Source organism: Chenopodium album, chromosome 13, assembly GCF_948465745.1.
Source record: "Chenopodium album chromosome 13, dcCheAlbu1.1, whole genome shotgun sequence".
In the NCBI taxonomy this organism is placed as follows: domain Eukaryota; kingdom Viridiplantae; phylum Streptophyta; class Magnoliopsida; order Caryophyllales; family Amaranthaceae; genus Chenopodium; species Chenopodium album.
The window spans coordinates 51319640-51338932 of record NC_137846.1 but is presented as its reverse complement, the minus strand read 5'-3'; the positions used below and the strand labels follow the sequence as shown (position 1 = coordinate 51338932).

The following is a 19293-nucleotide window of genomic DNA, read 5'->3' as shown; positions in this document are numbered from 1 at the left end:
TTTTTTTTTTTGTTGACAAATAGGTAATTAATTTTTATATTTATGATGTATACTCATATCTTTTATTCAATAACAAATGGTTTAGTATTGTTAATTTGTTGGTGTCGTATTCGTATATTATGGGTTAGTTCGGTGCACTTTATTGAATTCAAGTGCTAGAGGCATAAAGCAGGCTAATTTATATTAACCAATTGCAATTGCAATTGCAATTAACGTAATTCCGCAGAAAATTACATATAGCCCATTTTAGATTAGCGACTTACCCATTCAGTGACTTTGGTACTATACGTTTTCGATTGTTAGAATTTATATTTAGGAAAAAGATATATGCAAAGTAGAAAGAATAGACAATAAATATACATTTATTACACCGTTTTACTCGTGAATTGTCGATAAATTCCCAACTTAATACTAAAAAAAGAATATATTAAATGCTCATATGCAGCCCTTAGGGGCTTAGGGCTGCATATAACATTACCCTTATATTTATTGATAATTAAATATATTATTGATCAAAGATTAATATCAGCATACGTATCGAGGGGAAATGGAGCAAGTATTTAAAAACGGAGGGTGTATATGCATAAGCAACATGGCATTATCATAGATATTTTAAGTGTTAACATTATATACCACTGAGTTGTGAATTGTACTACTGAGAAGTGGAATGGTAATATATAAATGGTTTCAAACTTATAATGGCACTAAAGATAGCTAAAATAGTATACCATTTTAACTAATACATGTATTTAGGTTGTGAAATTGTATCATTAATATTACAATGGTACTAATCGTATTATAAATGGTTGTAAGCCTATAATGGTACTAATTTTGAAAATATAACTGCTATGACATGATCCCATCATTTTATGTTATTGTACAAAATGTCTTAACTACCCCAGTTATGCATCGGATTTCGCATGATAATAATTATGCCTTTGGAATACCTTGTAGAGTTGTAGACCTAATAGACAAAGATGCTATAACAACACTAGGGGAGCTAAATGGGAGTGAAACAATTAGTAGAATCAAACCATTCATTATTCACTTGGGCTTAAGTAGCCACATCTAATCTCCACATCTAAATCATCAATTTTTCAGTTACTAGGCTATATATAACTCTGTCAAGAAATATTATTGAGCCTGATTCCAAGAAACTATGGTGCAGATTGAAGGGAAAGATAGGATTAGTGCACTCTCAGATACATTTCTTTGTATTATTCTCTCTTTTCTACATACAGACGTGTCTGTTAGAACCAGTGTATTGTCCAAGAGATGGAGATATGTTTGGACTAAAGTCCCTGTCCTCGATTTCGCTCTCGTAGATTCATCAAACAAGTCATCTTTCATAACTTTTGTGTACAAGACTTTGGTCCTCAATGATGCACCTGTGCTCAAACGCTTTCGCTTGAGTAATGTTAGTGTAGTCGAAGAATATCATGTTGATTCATGGATTTGGTCTATGTTGAGACGCAATGTGTTGGAGGTCGATCTTTGTTCTATCGACAGAGAGACTAAGCTCGCTGAAGGGCCGTTTGTGAGTGAGAAACTCAGGGTTTTGAAGTTGACTGGAAAATTTAGTCTTCCTGTTAGTGTTCTGTATTTTAAGCTTCCAAACCTTGAGATCCTCCAACTTTCGGGAGTCATACTTGAGGATAGTCTATTGGATGTATATTCAGTCTTCCCTCGTCTTAGAGAACTTGTATTTCGTAATTGGTCAGGAATGAAGATCCTAAATATTCATTCAGCTTCCTTGAGGGTGTTAAAAATCATGTATTTCAAGCTAACAACAGGAATACAGGATATAGTCATCGAAGCACCAAACCTCAAATACCTATCTATTTCTGATAATGTTTCGTTCTATGACATCAAGGATGTTTCCTCATTGGTTGAAGCTAAGATTAATGTTTGCAAACAAAATTGTGGAATGCTTGAGCTTCTCTGGGAAATTGCAGGGTTAAAGACTTTGCTACTGTCTATAGCAACAATTTATGTAAATCGTCGAGTTCAATTCTTGTGTGTACTTAATTATGTTTTGTTAGAATTGATAGATAGATATCTGATATGATCTATTATCGAATTTGCAGCAGGCCCTTGCAAACGTCCACCCTCACCAGTTGCCAGTGTTCCGCAACTTGACCTGTTTAGAGCTAGCAGACGGTACATTGTCCTTTGTGCTACATATACTCAATCATACTCCAAACCTAACATCTTTGATCGTGCACAGGCACAATTACTCTGTGAGTTTTGTGTCTCTTCAATTAGTTTCCATGTATTTGAATTATAACAAATCTGTCAGGATATTTGTCTATTTTCCATTTGCTTGAATGTAGTATGGATTTTTCAGGATGATTGGACGGAGTACTGGAACCCGTACCCATATTTAACACCTAATTGTTTATCAAGTACTCTGAAGGTTATCAAACTTTACGATTTTTGTGGGGCTAAAGGACAAGTGACTATGGGAGAATATTTCTTGAGAACAGCGGGCAGGTTTAGGGTGATGAAGATTCATACAGTTCATCGAGATGCAGAGGATGATATGAACGCCTTGCTTAGGCTGTTCAAGGTTTCAAGGGTCTCGAGGATGTGTGAATTTACTATATGCATCCCAGGGAAAAATCAGTTTTAAGTCTTTATTATGCATTTCAAGTTTCTACTAGGCAGCAATCTTTTAAATAGCTGGTTAATTGCTTCAGATTTGATTCAAACTTTCAACCAGACATAACACAATGATCAAATTATGCATGGTTATTGTGATTTGGTGCTTTCACTTTTCTGAACCCTCCCCAAACAAAGCATATTTTCCTTTAGCACGGGATCAAGCACTCACGAGTATAGCAGTATGTATAATTTTTGATGTCTTATCCAATCCATGCTAGGGAAGCCAACAAATAAGGAAAACAGCTGAAATCAAATTCTGTAATATCATGTTCAGTATGATGCATTTATTTAGAATACTAATGAACAATCGTTAGCCAGGGTATTAAGTCTGTCAAATCTGTTTGCAACCTCTGATTTCGCAGCTTAATATCGTTAATTCAATTAAACAACACCATGATAACTTAAAATCAGAGTAATGCCATCCGGTCATCCCTCACGAATTAATTTAGAGAAACAGCAAAAATGATCAGCCATTACTATTTCAGAAAGAATCATAGGCCTCTCTACAATTAAGTGTAACTTTGCCCTGTGCTTCGTAATTCTGTAATTGGACCGCAAAGGCTTAGAAATTAGTACTCCATAATTGGTCAGGAACTCAATAACTTAGTATTCCATCCAAGACAGACGTCAGAGGAGCAAGATGTATTCATCCAAGCACCAAACATCTTCAACAAATGAACTTTCAGTCTGTAGAATCAAGGATATTAAGTCATTGAACAAAGCTGACATTTATGCTAGCAAACAAATGAAAGGTGATAAGTCTGGAGCTGGAATTCTCGAGCTTCTTCAGCAAATTTTGGGCTTGAAGATTTTGCAATTATATAGTGGTAAAACAACCATAAAAGTTTACTTTGTACATCGTAACTATTGATAATTTTATGCTCCATACATTATACTTTTATATCTTTGCTACAGTCCCTTGAATATGTGTGCCCTCATCAGTTGCCAGTATTACACAACTTGACCTGTTTGTTCTGCATATGCTGTATCATACTCCGAACTTGGCATGGTTGGTGCTTGGTGGTGCACAAACACAGCTACCCAATAAGTCTTTGGGCTCGATAATGTTTGCTTGTGTTTGAATGTAATAACTACTAAGGATGAATATTTTTAGCGGTATGTATTAGCCCTCTTTTAAATTTTTAATCTGCTTAATTCTAGCATGAGTTCCAGGAATCCATTCCCAAATTCTACACCAAAGTGCATATTGTGCAATCTTGAGGTTATCAAACTCTTATGAGTTTTGTGGGTGTAAAGAGCAAGTGAAAATAGCGGAATATATCTTGAGAACTGCTGCAGTTTTAGGGTGATAAAGATCCATACAGCTGTGCAAGATGCAGCTTACATAATAAGGGCCTTGCTAATGCATTCAAAACTTAATTTGATACTCCGTATTTCTTATTGAAGAAATTTCACCCTTACATATAATATATGAAGAAATGTACTACAAATTTTAGTCGTACTTTTCTTGGATCTGTTAAAAGGATACCAACTACAGAGTACTACTACAAAATACAAATAACATACATAATACACCAAATTTATTCATGCTTTCATTAATTGTTCCAAAAAACCGAAGTAGGAGGAAAACCATCAGAGAGATTACTGAATCCACATAAAAGTCTTGCAGCAATCTTCTTCAATTTTTAAATCATCACCACTTCACAGAACAAAAAATTCTGGAATTGTGACTAGTCAAATAATCAAAATTTTCATCTTCAAGACTGCAGCAATTTTAACATTGGGTGTTATTGTCATATAAATTTGATAAGTGAAATCAATAAGATATATTTTAAAAAGCAAGTGTCAGATAAATCTGTACATCCTTTACCTTGTCACGTCATCTGAATCACTGTCCAACTCTTCCATTTCAGTATCACTATCTTCAGAATCGCAATTGAACCCTGAAAATAAAAGGCAATGTTAGATACATATTAGAAAGGTGAAAATAAAATGTAGCATAGAATGAACTATCAAATTTCTTTGCTTTGTTTAAAGAACTTACAACCATAATGAATACACCAAAGAGATTGTCTAAATAAATGTTGATCCATCTGACAACACTTACATCTAATATAATCTGGTAGAGGACAAGGGTCTGTGTGTAACAGAATTTCTGAAGAAAGTTAATCCATCTAACACTTGAAGTCCAAATATCTAGCATAACTTCAACCAGAGATGATAGATCAGTCACGAAAGAATGCTTGATCCCAATTGATAGGTGAAGGACTTCTAGATTCGGTGTTTTGAGAGTGATTGCTTTCTTTTCATAATTCACTGCAGAAATACTCAGAATCTTGATTGAAGAGGAACACAAAGAAAAATTTTCGATCCCCTTGCAGTTAGGGATGGCAATCCAGTCCGAATCCGACCCTACTCTGCCCCGATCCGAGGTAAAAAATCCGCTCCGAGTCCGAGAAAAAAGTAATCCGAGTTCGACTCCGTTAAAATAATCCGACTCCGAGTCGGAGGAGGATCGGAGTCGGATCCTAAAAAAAATCCGAGAAAAAAATCCGACTCCGATAAATGTCCGACTTTGACGGATTATTTGACTCCGACTCCAATAGATAGTGGATTTTTGTGTGGGTCATGGTGGCATTGGGTGTGGGTTGTCAAGGCCCAAATAGCCCAACATCTCAAAGTATATTAAATAATGTAAAAGAAACTCGGAGTCGGGTCGGATCGGAGTCGGAGTCGGAGGTCGAATATTGAAGTCGGAGTCGGAGTCGGATGTCGGAGATCCGACATCCGACTTCTTGTCGGATTTAGCATAATCCGCTCCGAGTTCGACCCGTTGCCATCCCTACTTGCAGTGATCAATAATTAGCTCATCGAGCACAGGACAACTAGATAAGAGGCTAGTTAAAGGGTCATCCTCTTTTGGAAATGTGACTTTGGTAAGAGAAAGGCGCTGAAGGCAGGCAAGATTGAGTGAAGTCGGCAAGGTAAGAGCAAAGCCTTCTAGGTTTAAGACAACAAGATTTTCAATATTCGTAAAACGGGCTAAGGACACAGTGATCGGGAAATGCTTATTAGTAAGACTAAGCTCTTGAACAAAGAGCCTAGTTATAACTGAAATCCATTCAACAAAATGAACTCTGGAAAACCCCTTATAGGACTCTAAGAGCATGGGCATTGGTGAGTCACAAGCCTACTCATAACACTATCTCTCTTCTTCTGAGCTACCTTACCATTGCATACGGTGACTCGTTACATACTCACAAAGAGGGGAAGCAACGTCTGCTGATGCTCTGATGAGTAACTGGCATATGCATGGGCTTTGCTGACTCTTTTATAAAGGAATCTCATATTTATTTGTTGGTCCGATTACCACATGACAACTCATCCAAATTGCTGAACATTTGCATGAGATGTTGTTTTAGTCCAACAACTCTCCAACGGCTCTATTATTTGGAGCCTTTCGTATTGATATTATTACTCTAACGGTAATTTTTCACTTCATTTAAACATATTTCCAAAAAATAATTTCACCAACGGTATAATTATAATTTTATCTATAAATAGAGCCTAATATTGATATAGTTTTTCACCCTTAAAATTTCACTCTTCTTTTTTTCATTATAAAAATATTTTGTGATTATGGATCTTAATAATCCTAATTACGGAAGTGGTTCCTCTCAAAATAATCCAAATAACCAATCTTCCAATTCTCCAAATTTTCAAAGTAATTTTCATTTTGATCCAAATAACCCTAATAATCCAAATGCTCAAAGGATGTTATTTTATAACATTCCTAACCAACCAACGCATCCAAACCAACAATTTGTACAACAGTTCCCAAATCAATTTCCAAACCAAAATTACACCTAACAATTCTCAAACCAATTTTTAAACCAAAATTTGCAACAAATTCCCCAAAATTATCCTTCCGGTTTTATGTTCCCAATGTCGCAACATTATGGTGTGAACCAAATAATTCAAAACAGTCCAGCAACTCCCGAGGAAGAAAGAAGCAGTAACTTAACCCCACCCGATGATCCAAGGGTTCCACAACAAGCCAATGATGATGCTGATGGTGTTGGTGATGATGATGTTGTTCAAGGTCCCCACGGGAGCAACACTAATGTTAGGGCAGAAAAATGGGGTGCAAAAGAAGATGATGCCCTCGTTTCGGCTTGGGTAGAATGTGCAGTTGAAGATCCAGAGACGGCAACTGATCAAAGTTTGGCCGTAATGTGGAGGAACATAAAATCCCTTTATGATCAAGCCAGAGAAGAAAATCCATCCACCATGCGCCCTAGAACTTTAAGATCTATTAAAAGTCGGTGGGCAAGAATAAATAAAGATGTGAGTATATGGGTTGGTTGCTATAGTGAAGCGAAAAAAAGGTATAGGAGTGGTACCAACACTCATGGTACCAACGGTGATCTTGGAGGCTGTTGCTTCGCAAGACTTGTGGATATGGCACGCTTTTTTTGGAACCCCGGGTTCTTGTAATGATATAAATGTCCTCCAACGGTCGCCGGTGTTCTCTGATATATGTGAGGAAAAAGCTCCAGAGGTTACCTTCAATGTCAACGGAAATACATACAATATGGGTTATTATCTTACAGACGGTATCTATCCGAAATGGGCAACATTTATCCCAGCAATCAAACATCCACAAACTGGTAAGCACAAATTATTTATCAAGAAGCAAGAGAGTTATCGAAAGGACGTTGAACGTGCCTTTGGAGTGTTACAAGCTCGATTTGCAATAATACGTCAACCAAGTCTAGCATGGTCGACCGAAATTTTATGGAAAATTGTAATGGCTTGTATTATCATGCATAATATGATTGTTGAAGATGAGCGAGATGGATATTTGCATTATGATGCAACTGAATTTATCAATGATCAACCGCAAAATGTAGCTAAATCATCAACTAGTAACAACAACCAACCATTTACTGTGAGAAGTGGACGATTGGATAGGCTCAATCTAAATGGTTATATGGAAAATAGAAATAATGTTCGTGATAGGGAGACCCATATTGCACTAAAGAATGACTTGGTTGAACATATATGAGGACGTTTCGGCAACGAATGAAGAGATGACAAAAGTCACTGTTAATGAATATTGTATTTTAAATTTTAATGGATGTCTTTGCTAAATAAACTATGTTATTAATATATTGTATTATTTTTGTACTTTTCATTTCAAAAATTAGAAATTTTTTTTTGTTAATATTGTACTATTTATAATGCTCTAATTAAAAAGAAAAAAAATTAAAAATGTCTAACTTTTTTTAATTAATTATGTAAGTTCAAAAATTACAAATAAATAATAGAGATTAATACATGTTTTAAAAAATATAAAATAAAACAAGAGTGAGAAAGATAAAATGATGGGGTAGTTAGGAGAGAGAATGGTGAGTAACCTCACCATTGTAGATAAATAAATAAGGTGACTCACACTAGTAGCTTAAGATAGTGGAAGGTGAGGTGGAAGATGATTTGGAAAAAAGATAAATAAAAAAGATAGTTGAAAGTGAGGTGGAGAATGGTGAGTAACCTCACCAATGCCCATGCTCTAAATGGACGCGTTCTAAACATGGGGTACGATTAAGGAGAAGGGTCCTGTTTATAAAGTTTCTGAAGCTAACATACTGCTCTTGGTTGAAGACAGTCTCTGTACTAATCATAGAAGATGTTAGATCAGTGAAATCAAGGACAGGAATCTTTGTCCAAACATATTTCCATTTCTTTGATAATATGCTAGTAGCTACAGCACATCTTGTTGGGAGAAATGCCAAAATTCGACAATGAAGTTTTCTAGGTAAATTACTGATCCGATCTACTGCTGCTGGGTTCAATGGTTTATTGTGCTTTGGCTCAGGCGCCATGTCTGCACTAAACACTTTGATGCAAGAACACACGGCCGGTTAGTGAAGTATTTACATTAATAGCAATATAATTATATCACAATCGTTAATATAACACTGACAACCCATCTACAATTCACGAAATAAAGGAAAATTTCAGAAACATTGCAAATAACAAAGAACAGAGAAAATATCATTTGTAAATGATGAAAAATTATACGTACGACATCAACAATAATGCACTAGATCTTCAAAATAATAATGAGACAGCAGGGTAATAAGAAAAAAAAAAAGAACAGATTACACCAAAGAATATACTTCTATAAAGAGGTATGATAAGTAGCCAAATTCTCGGATAATGAAATATTCAGATTAACATTTACATAAGCATGGCAATCTTCACATACAAAAATAATTCAATATAATATAAGAAAAACATATTCATTCAAATTGGGGGGTGTACTGTACAGAAATGAAGTACCTCTATTAGTATGGTGGTTGATATTCTTAATATATAAAGCTCCACTATTACATGGAGGTTGGCATAATAATGCTGAGAATAGGCAGAATATTTCAAATTATCATTCGAGTTACTCGTCACTGTTTCCTTATAAACTAACTCAGACTTGCCAATGGCGACAACTTGTAGTGCAATTATGTAACAGGATTCATTGTTCTTGATAAATGAGAGCATTGGAAATCGTAGTACTTTGAACCATTTGAAGAGATTATTTGATAGGACTTCTGAGGTTAAGTTCATTGAACTTGCAGACATATGAAAAGCTTAATATTGGTGCATTCTGACTTTCATTGGTGTTGTGGTGTATATGTATTACGGAGTAATTAATTAATGTATAGACTGAGGGGATATTATTGAGTGACACCCTTTGCTATTCCGGTGAATGATTAACAATACAGAGTAATGAATTCGATTTTTAAAATAAACATTATATTCATTTTAATGGTATTTGATATTTAAACTGTTATCAGATTGAATGATACTCTGGTTGATTGCAAGTTAAATTAAGATCAATTTTAATAAATCAATGGCTACGAGTAAAAAGTTATGCAAGTGTCTTATAAGGTGTCAAAGAAATTATCTTAATCATGTTGTGACGCCATTTGAGATATTTATTACCAATTATCAATAAACTCTGATCTGACATGTAGTAGTACGGAGTAATATAAGTTCTAGCTTTCTAGGACAGAGAAGAAGAAAACACCAGACAAGAGTAAAACCATGTTACATTATTACTAATGTTTTGACAGACACTACCACTCTACCAGTGATCTTCAGCTCCAATGCAACAGGAAGGCAGAATCTAGAATTTGCAGAAAGGAAACTCGTGCTGGTTGAAAATTAGGTGAACACCTAATGAACTTCTGGAAAGGACTGTCTTCAAATACTGATTAAAATTTGCAAATTCAGCAGCTTTCATCGGTCAGCTGAAGTTTTATACCCTTGTGAGTTGTGAAAATGCATAAATGTCACATGTATGAATCCTCATTCGCCAACTTAATCATCAGAACTGTAATTTCAAGAAATTTGATGGCATTGTCATATGGTAGTACATTGGGAAATTCCCTGTTTCTCATGGTGAGAAACAAAATTTGTTTCTCATGATGGCATTTTCGTGAATAAATCAACAACTTTTTCAATATTGTGGGCTCCACAGTTAAATAAAGTTGAAAAAGTTGTTGATTTATTCACAAAAATGCCCCCATGAGAAACGAATTCGTTTCTCACGGTGAGAAACTGGGGCTTCCTCGTAGTACATTATTATAAATTTATGAAGATCAAAGTAGAAGGAAAAAAAAGGAGTCAATTAAATCTGTAAATCCTATACCGTGAATCAGCGTACTCTGATTTGCTGTCTGCCTCCAATTCAGTGTCGCTGTCCTCAGACTGACAGTTATAATCTTCATTGACAACAGTGATTTCACATTGATTTGAGGCCCTAGGGACCTTCAACAGCATTTTCAGAATGTCATTCTCTGTCACTGAATCTAGTGATTTCCTTGTATAGATTTTGAACTCCTTGAGTAGCATGCTGCTGCGTAAGAAATATGTTACCACTTTAAAACCTTCATCCACATCAAAGCCATAATATTCAATTCGTTCAAGGCGTAGCCCCTTTCTTTCTGGCTTGATATCAGGCCAATCAAACATCAACTGCCAACAACATAACAGCCATTTCAACAATCAGGAATAATCAATTTAGAAAATGAAAAAATATTATCAGAAATAACTAATTCAGCAAAGAAATCATAAGAATGCAACGTAGAGGATTTGTATAAGGTCAGCTAATATACCTTGTGTATAATGAAAGATGCAAGATTAGGAGCATGTCTAAGAATTTGTAGCACAATCGACCAGGCAGTAAGTCCTACTTCCAAGCATGTCAGATTTTGGAAAGTCGGCATCTTGATAAGAGCACTAGATCCCTGCAAACTCAAGCCTATAATATTAGAAGAATCTCCAAAGATTTCAGGCCATTTTATGAAATGAGAATTAGAGGCAAAAATTGCAAATACATAAAAGCAGAGAATGTTATGTTATTGGCCTTGTTTTCGTAGCAACTAACAATCTTTATTCAATAATCAAAAGAGTCGGACACTAATCCTGATCTAAGCTTGCAGGCAGAAATTACCCAGGTCTCCTGGAATTACCCTGCATCAGAATATATACAAGAATATACGAATCCAAACAATACACTTAATCAAAAGCACCTTACATCTAGAATGATTCGATATAGAACCAAAGTCTTTGTGTAACAAATTCTCTGTAGAAGCTTAATCCATCTGACACTTGAAGTCCAAATGTCAAGTCTTGCTTCAACCAGCGATGGTAGATCATCCACCACAGATTGCTTGATCCCAATCGATAGGTGAAGGACTTCCAGATTTGGTGCTTTAATGAGGATTGCTTCTTTTTTGTGATTCACTGATAAAATTCTTAGTGTTTTGACTGAAGAAGATGACACTGAAATCTTTTCAGGTCCCTCACAATGATCAATATTCAGCGTTTCAAGGACAGGACAACCGGATAAGAGGCTAGTCAAAGGATCATGCTCATCTACAAAAATGATGTTTGTAAGAGAAAGATACTGAAGGCAGGGAAGATGGACTGAAGACGGTAAGGAGAGCTCAATATAGCCTTCTAGATTTAAGACAACAAGCTTCTCTTTAGCAAGTAAAAAGGATGAACTTAAATCAACCACGAGATCTTTAGAAGTAAGGAAAAACTCCTGAACATAGCGCCTAGCTAAAACTAACATCCATTCCTTAAAGTGTGAACGAGCAAACTCCTCATAGACCTCAAAGTGGACACGTTTTATACACGGGGCACCATTAAGGAGTAAAATCCTGTTCACATAATTTTTAAAACTAACATACTGCTCTTTGTTGAAGACAATGTCTGTCTTGTCCGAGTTTATCATTGAAGATGGAAGCTCAGTGAAATCGAGGACTGGAATATTTATCCAAACCAGATTCCATCTCTTGGATAATACAGTAGTAGCTACAGCACTTCTTGTTGGCAGAAATGCCAAGATATGACACAGGAGTTTGTCAGGTAATTCACTGATCCGATCTACAGATTCAGAGTCGACAACTGCAGCTAGCTTCGAAGGTGACTGATGCTCTGAATGAATCATCTCTCTGCGTAAACATGAAATTTTGATGCGGAGTATCAGTCTTAACTCTTAAGAAATTGTGATTACAAGGAGCTATTCGATTTTAAAGCAGAACAGTAACGCAGAACTGCAAGTTTGCAACACATAATTACTCTTTCTTTTCGTGCATCAATATGCACAATTCGACTAATGTTCATTCTTACTGATTCAATTTTACTTCTATCAAATATCAATATGCGTAAAATCATGGAGCACCACAAACACTATGAAACTAACTGAGCAGTACATAGTTCATATGCTATAGTCCAGTAAACATAACAATAAAAGTACAAATTCACAATAACTGTTAGTTGTACATAACTTTCAGTTTGAAGTGAGATAGAATTGTTACTAACTTACATCTAAGAAAACTAAGTAACATATCAGGTATGAAATCACTAACAACTTATATGCAGCAAAATTTACGAGTTTAGGCAAAGAAATCCCTAAAATAAGCTTTGATCATCGATCAACTGCCATTTTTATACTGCAGTACATAAATTTCTAGATTTCAAAACATAAATAACAAGGAAAATTAATTAATAACTTAGCTAGTTAATGGGAAAATATACCAAATATTTGCAGCAATATTATTATAACCAAATAAACCAAATATTAGAGTGAAATTAATTATAGAAATTCAACAAATCACATAAAAAACGTATTTGAAGTGATGGGTCAATTAATCAAAGAATCAAAACAATAAAGTAATATTATATGAAATAGCTAAAAATTATTATCAAAGCTACATCATTAGATGGAAAAATTAGTAATTACCAAATTACGAATAGTACCAAGATTATGAAATTGCAAATAAGAAACTTGTCTTTTAAAAAATAAAAATGGGTTTTTCTAAGTTATGCCCCCAAACTTGTTCGGTTTCAACAATAACCTTTGACGTTAACAATAACCTTTTATTATTATTTTATTTTCTAATTTTTAAAATTTTTTAAAGTGTTAAACCAATTAGAACGGGACACGTGTCAAATTAATAACGCCGCGACACCATTATTGATTAAATAACTTAACTTTCGTTAACGGATATGGTTGTCAAAGAGTATTGTTGATAAAATATTGTGAGATGGAGGACACAGCTTATAACTTTGAAAATGCATGAGCACAATTTAGAAACCGAAAAACTTGGGGGCATAGCTTAGAAAAACCCATTAAAAATTTACAAAGTTTTGAAACTAATTAGACTCTATAATTACTCAGATTTTCTATGGAAAATTAAAAGGTGGAGACTAGTTAGTATCTATCTATTGATTATTAATATTACTCCCTATTTTTTTTATTTTTTTTAAAACCACCACGTTAAGCAATTTTAGGGTAATTTTCAATTAAATTGGGATAACTTTTAAAATATTACAAGAATAGTGGATTGTTTTAGGGTTTTATCCATTAAAACACAATCAAGATCAGGATAACATATACCTGCTAAGAATGTTAAATTATTATTAAATAATCGTTCATAAGAGTGTAATGAAATTGAAGTTATATACTTATTCATAAAAAAAAATGAAGTTATTCAATTATGGCCATCTGACCCAAATATAATGACCCATCAGCAAAAGGGAAAATTCAACCTGAAAATTTGGGTCATACATAGTTATACATGGTGACCCCAATATAATGACCCTTATCTGGAAAAAGTTGTTTTATAACAAGAAAACAATAGAATACCTTAACATTCTTAATGATCATGCGATCGAGTGTATCAAAACAGTTTGCGTAAATTAAGATAAGGTCAGGTTGATTCCACCCTATTTTTTTCGTTGAACAAGAATTATTTTTAATAAACTAAAATTAATTTTTGTTGATCTTTAATAATTTTTACTGAACTAGATTTAAGTTTGAAAAGAGAAGGGAGCAATGTAAAATTTTGACTTTTATTAATTTGGATAATGTTTTTTCTTATTATATTGCATACATAATCTAATAGTGCGTATGTATATAGATGTAGAATGTCGGTTACTTGTTCCTAGTTTCCTACTTTAGATAATTCTTTCTAGTTCTCCATAATTCTACCTAATTTTCTACCTACAAATTTTTTTACATCACATACTAGATATTTTTACAAGATACTTCCATACAATATAATTTTAGATTAATATGTTTTAATGAATAATGACCACACCGTGTGGCCAATTATCATAAGAATTAATTCGTTAATGGTATAGGGGTTACTCAGGGCTTGTTCACATTTACTGAACTGATTGGAGTTGAACTGGATTGAACTGAAGTGAACTGATTGGAGCTAAACTGAACTGAATATAGCTGAAATGAATATATTATGTGAGAAGGAAATTAAGAACTGTACTGAACTGAATGAAGCTGAACTGAACTGAAACTAAGCTGAAGTGACAGGCCCTCAGTCATTGCTACAGTGTAGCTGTTAGTTCCTACTAAAATAATTTTTACGGAATTGAACTTATTTTTATAGTTTTAATTAATTGATATTAATTTCATTAAATATTGCTAAACTGAATATTTTTTAATGTGAAAACATAGATAACTTTTATTTATATTTAAACTTTTATTCATTTTACATATATTGGCTATGCTGAAAGCAAATACATTGGATCCTATTATTCTACATATACATTGGCTATAGTTGGGATTGCTAAGAACCAATTTGCATTTATAATAAAATTAAAAATAAAAAAGAAATCTTAAGAAATTATGTATGCCACATAATATGTTAAATGTTAGGGATATTTTGGATAGTACAAAATTTGGACACCATTCTTTTACTACATTTCATTTTTTAGATTTTAGGGATATTTTGGATAGGGCAAAATTTGGATACCAATATTTTTTTACTCCCCTCCCCACCTTCAATTACATAATACTCCGTACGGAGTAGAGGTTACATTATAAATTAGATGGACTGAATAAAATTGGGAATGTAATCCTCTCTTTTCCAGCAGGATCTATGGCACAAAGGTCTTCAATTGACAAACTAAATACTACTCAGTACATCTCTAAACTGTAAAAAGCATCTGAGACATTAAGCTTCAAAACATCATCAACGACATCATAATTTTACTGCAAAATTATAAGCAAAGCAAAAATAGAAGCGAATTAGATGGCTAACATAGTAACATACAGCATTTTGTAAATGCTTCTAGGGGTAACAATCTACAAGTCCTCTCAATTACTAGCTAGTTTCTTACCAAAAAGTAAGAAGACATTATTCTTAATGAGAAATTACTAGTTTACATACAGATGAGGCCCTCCGAACTTTGAATAGCGTTGCTATTGCAGCAATTGTTGTTCCACTAACCCTACCCTTCAAATTGATTTTGAGCACCTTCAAGTTTACGGCATTGTTTAACAGATATTCCAGCAGTATCTTATCAGCATTCACCAAATTAAAGAAGCTGATGTTGACAACTTCAAGTGTTGGTATTGGACATTTACAAAATGCTGAATAAATAATTCTTCAAGTCGAGGCAACCTCATCAAGATATCATTCAAAGAAAAATCATCTGAAAATTGAATGTTTGTCAAGTGTAGGGTTAACAGATTTGGTAGATGAATTGGATTCCGAAGAGGGGAATCAAAACTCGTCAACTTTAGCACCATAAGTTTCTCATTCGAAAAGGTCGCTGATGGTAGTGTTCCTCCATTTAACTCAAGATCTATCTCAACAACATCCCGTCGCATTATATTCCTAATCCATGAATGATACTGGAGGGCATTGACATGTACGTTGAAGGCGCAATTAAGCTGAAACAGCCTTAATGATCGTGTATCATTACAGATCAAGACTCTATCCACAAACGCGTTGAAACTGTGGACAGAATCAGAATAACGCACCCAAAAGTTTAGCACAGGAACTTTGGTCCAAACAAATTCCCATCTTTTAGACAATATGCTAGTAGCCACAGCTTTTTTGGTCGACAAAAATGATAAGATTTCAGAGAGGAGGGCATCCGGCAAACTGCTAATCCTGTCTAACTGTTCATCCTCGGCCATTATTAATTCTCTGCGTGTAGAAAAAAGAAACGTTAAGGAAATGAGAAAGCAGAGATTACTAGTATACTATAAAAAAAATATAAACAGAAATATGAAAGGATAAAAATATGGGAAATTCCCTGTTTCTCATGGTGAGAAACGAAATTTGTTTCTCATGGGGGCATTTTCGTGAATAAATCAACAATTTTTTCAATATTATGGGCTCCACAGTTGAATAAAGTTAAAAAAGTTGTTGATTTATTCACAAAAATGCCACCATGAGAAACGAATTCGTTTCTCATTATGAGAAACTGGGGCATCCTCTAAAAATATACAGTACTAGTAGAGTCTATACTTACAGAAAATTGAGTTTCTGATGAAATGGGTCAGAAACACAATAGGTGTTTTATAGATCAAAAAAACTGTTAAGACTACCCAGTACGAATATTAACCAAGTATCCCTCAAAAAAAAAAAAAAAAAAAAAACTAAGTACATTGAATAACAGCTATCTTTGACTGGGATTTTCTCTTCAGATTCTACTCTCCTTGGTAATGTTGGGAATCTTGTTTGGGATACTATTTGTTTCTCTATAAATTAAAACTCTTACACTTCCAATAAAAAAATACAATGAACAAATGATTGATACTAGTGCAGTAGTAATTATATCATGGGAATCTTAAAAATACTAATCACAAAATGCATGCATCAACAATTTACTCCAGCAAAAGTTTAATTTTTGTGATGTTAAAAGAATCTGCCACAAAGCAGAAGAAGACTGAATATACCAAAGAGCAGAAGGCTTCAAAATCCTCAACAAGCCTCAACATAACCTGATTATCCAGGACTTAAAATTTGCAATGCTAAGTAATGAAGCATCATCCACCATAATTTTGAAGGAACTACCCAGCCGAGTGCAAGAAGCTAATATATGAACTTGTACGAGTATTTTGGAATGGGGGGAGCGAATAACATACATACAAATTGGAAGAAGCCAAAAGGCCTCACTACTCATGGGACAGCTTAATCAAACATCATTGCTGCTGGATGATATAAGAAAAACTTACAATCACATCCAGATTTCAGGCATTGATATTGAATTATAGGAAGATGTCACAGTTTAACTGGATAGAATTCAAGTACAATACAGTTAAATCATATTAACAGAGATGTTCTGCATCACAATTCAATTGTAAGCCAAAATTGACATCCAGAAATTCATGCCAGTATATATCCAAGGAGGCAAGGAGAAAGTTTAATTATATCCACAAAGTCACCCTAATCCATATTAATTAAACACAGTAACATGTGATGCAAGTTTCTCTGTATGCAAAAACGCCTAATGTTTAACCAGAAAAATTAATATGATTCAGAAGGTAAGACCAATCTGGCATCTTAGCATGAATAATGAAACCAAAAATTCGTTTTCAGCTTCATCAAAAGAATTACATCCTTCACCAGGTATCGATCCCACATCTTCAGGCAGAAAGTTAGAATAAGAATCCTGAATGAGAAGGTCTCAAAGCATAGAAAGCAAATGTTCAGGTATACCCGGAAGAGGAGTTTTGCACTCTTGCACCATTCATTGATGTTCCTAATAAGTCCTTGATACTGACAGAAAATAAGCAAGTATTATCCTTTTTCAAGGAAAACTTCATAGTAACCAGACATAAACTCTGTAAACAGAATTGTATATAACCTTCTTACTGAAACATTAAGTACTAAATTCTTTAGCAGAGGAGCAATAGAATACCTGATAAACTGTCAACATTATCAGACAAAAAACCCAGGCAGATTCAGACCATACATAGAACATAGCATCTAAGACGAAAAAAATATTGATTTTGAATAATGAGAAACACATTTCAAATTTATTCTTTTGTGATAAGGGGATGTACTCGAACAATGTCATTGGACATTATAAGGAGCTTGGCTTTAGTAATCTCTTTGAAGTGATTACAGACAATATGACAAGCTAATTTATCAACAAAAACAGATTAATCAATCACCAGTTTATCATGGAAAAGAGACTTTTTGATGCACATGCAGAAATATTTATCATTCTTGGCTTTTCTCTTCTTGTTTGTTCTATAACCAGCTCTTCATCAATAACTTATCAACATAAAACACCTAAGTATATCCATCTAATTGACAAAACTTTCATCAGTAAAACAAAATTTGTTTGGAGAAACGATAGAATCAAAAGATATGAAATATCAAATAATGGGGGCATGTTCACAAGATTGGGGGCATGTTTACACAGTTGAAAGAGTAGGATTATGCCTGAAGAGTGCAATAAATGATCCCAGCAACCGACATTTAAACATGTCAATTCAGGAAACAAGGGTTGTAATTGAGCATCAACCATACTAGCCTGCAAAGAGATTCCAAATAATGAAATATCAGATAGCATTGAAGAATGCGTGATTTGTAATACATTGTAACTTAAAAATTCAGAAAATATTGAATAATGCTATGTTTATGATAAACCAAACCCAAAAAATAAGGAAAAACTAACATTATTGTGTTACAAAAATAATCTACATATAAGCATTATATAACTGTCAAAATGGGAAATGATATATTTACCAGTGTTGATGAAATTTTTAGATTCAAAGTCTTCACGTTGTGAAAGTGCTTGAGAAATTCAGCAGCTATTGAAACAATCAATTCTGATCTCTAAAACATCCAATTACATCACATTTCTGATCCATGACCAGACATGAAACTCCTCGAATTTTTGCCTCAAGTGAAGTTTAAAGAGTCGTATGAAAGGTGCATCATTGAGAATCAAAACATTATCCACAAATGTTTGGAAATTTGAAGATAATTTAGTATCTGGTAAATACATCTTTTAGACAATATGCTTGCTGCAACAGCTTCTTCTGTTGGTACTAAAGACAGGATATGAATGAGTATATCATCTGGTAAGCAACTAATTCTGTCAACAGCTTCTTCAGTTTCCATCATTATGGATTTTCTACATCGCACCAAAGGAAATCAGCACATTTATACAAAAATGGTAAAACATCAAATATGATAAAAGAGAATAAACAAGAAAACATGGAAACAAAATTGGAATGTGTTGGGGTAACCAATCCAAGTCGCACATAGAAAGAATAAGAAGACTTCCTAACTTTATAAGCGAGAACCTACTTCACTAATTGGGAAC

General features: G+C 34.1%; 3 protein-coding genes across 3 annotated transcripts; 1 reads left to right on the top strand and 2 right to left on the bottom strand.

Moving 5' to 3' along the window:
* Positions 1-1159: 1159 nt before the first annotated feature.
* On the top strand, positions 1160-2632 carry LOC145575694 (FBD-associated F-box protein At5g56370-like). Its single transcript, XM_081633517.1, has 3 exons — positions 1160-1993; positions 2088-2240; positions 2348-2632. The coding sequence occupies exons 1-3, from the start codon at positions 1160-1162 to the stop codon at positions 2630-2632; spliced, it is 1272 nt and encodes a 423-aa protein (XP_081489643.1).
* An 8485-nt stretch (positions 2633-11117) lies between these two features.
* Positions 11118-12145, bottom strand: LOC145575693 (putative F-box/LRR-repeat protein At4g15060). Its single transcript, XM_081633516.1, has 2 exons — positions 11220-12145; positions 11118-11160 (listed from the first exon to the last, which is right to left on the bottom strand). Exons 1-2 carry the CDS (start codon positions 12143-12145, stop codon positions 11118-11120), a joined length of 969 nt encoding a protein of 322 aa, XP_081489642.1.
* Positions 12146-15529: 3384 nt separating this feature from the next.
* Positions 15530-16144, bottom strand: LOC145575692 (F-box/FBD/LRR-repeat protein At4g26340-like). Its single transcript, XM_081633515.1, has one exon. It carries the CDS (start codon positions 16142-16144, stop codon positions 15530-15532), a length of 615 nt encoding a protein of 204 aa, XP_081489641.1.
* Between the last annotated feature and the right edge of the window lie 3149 nt (positions 16145-19293).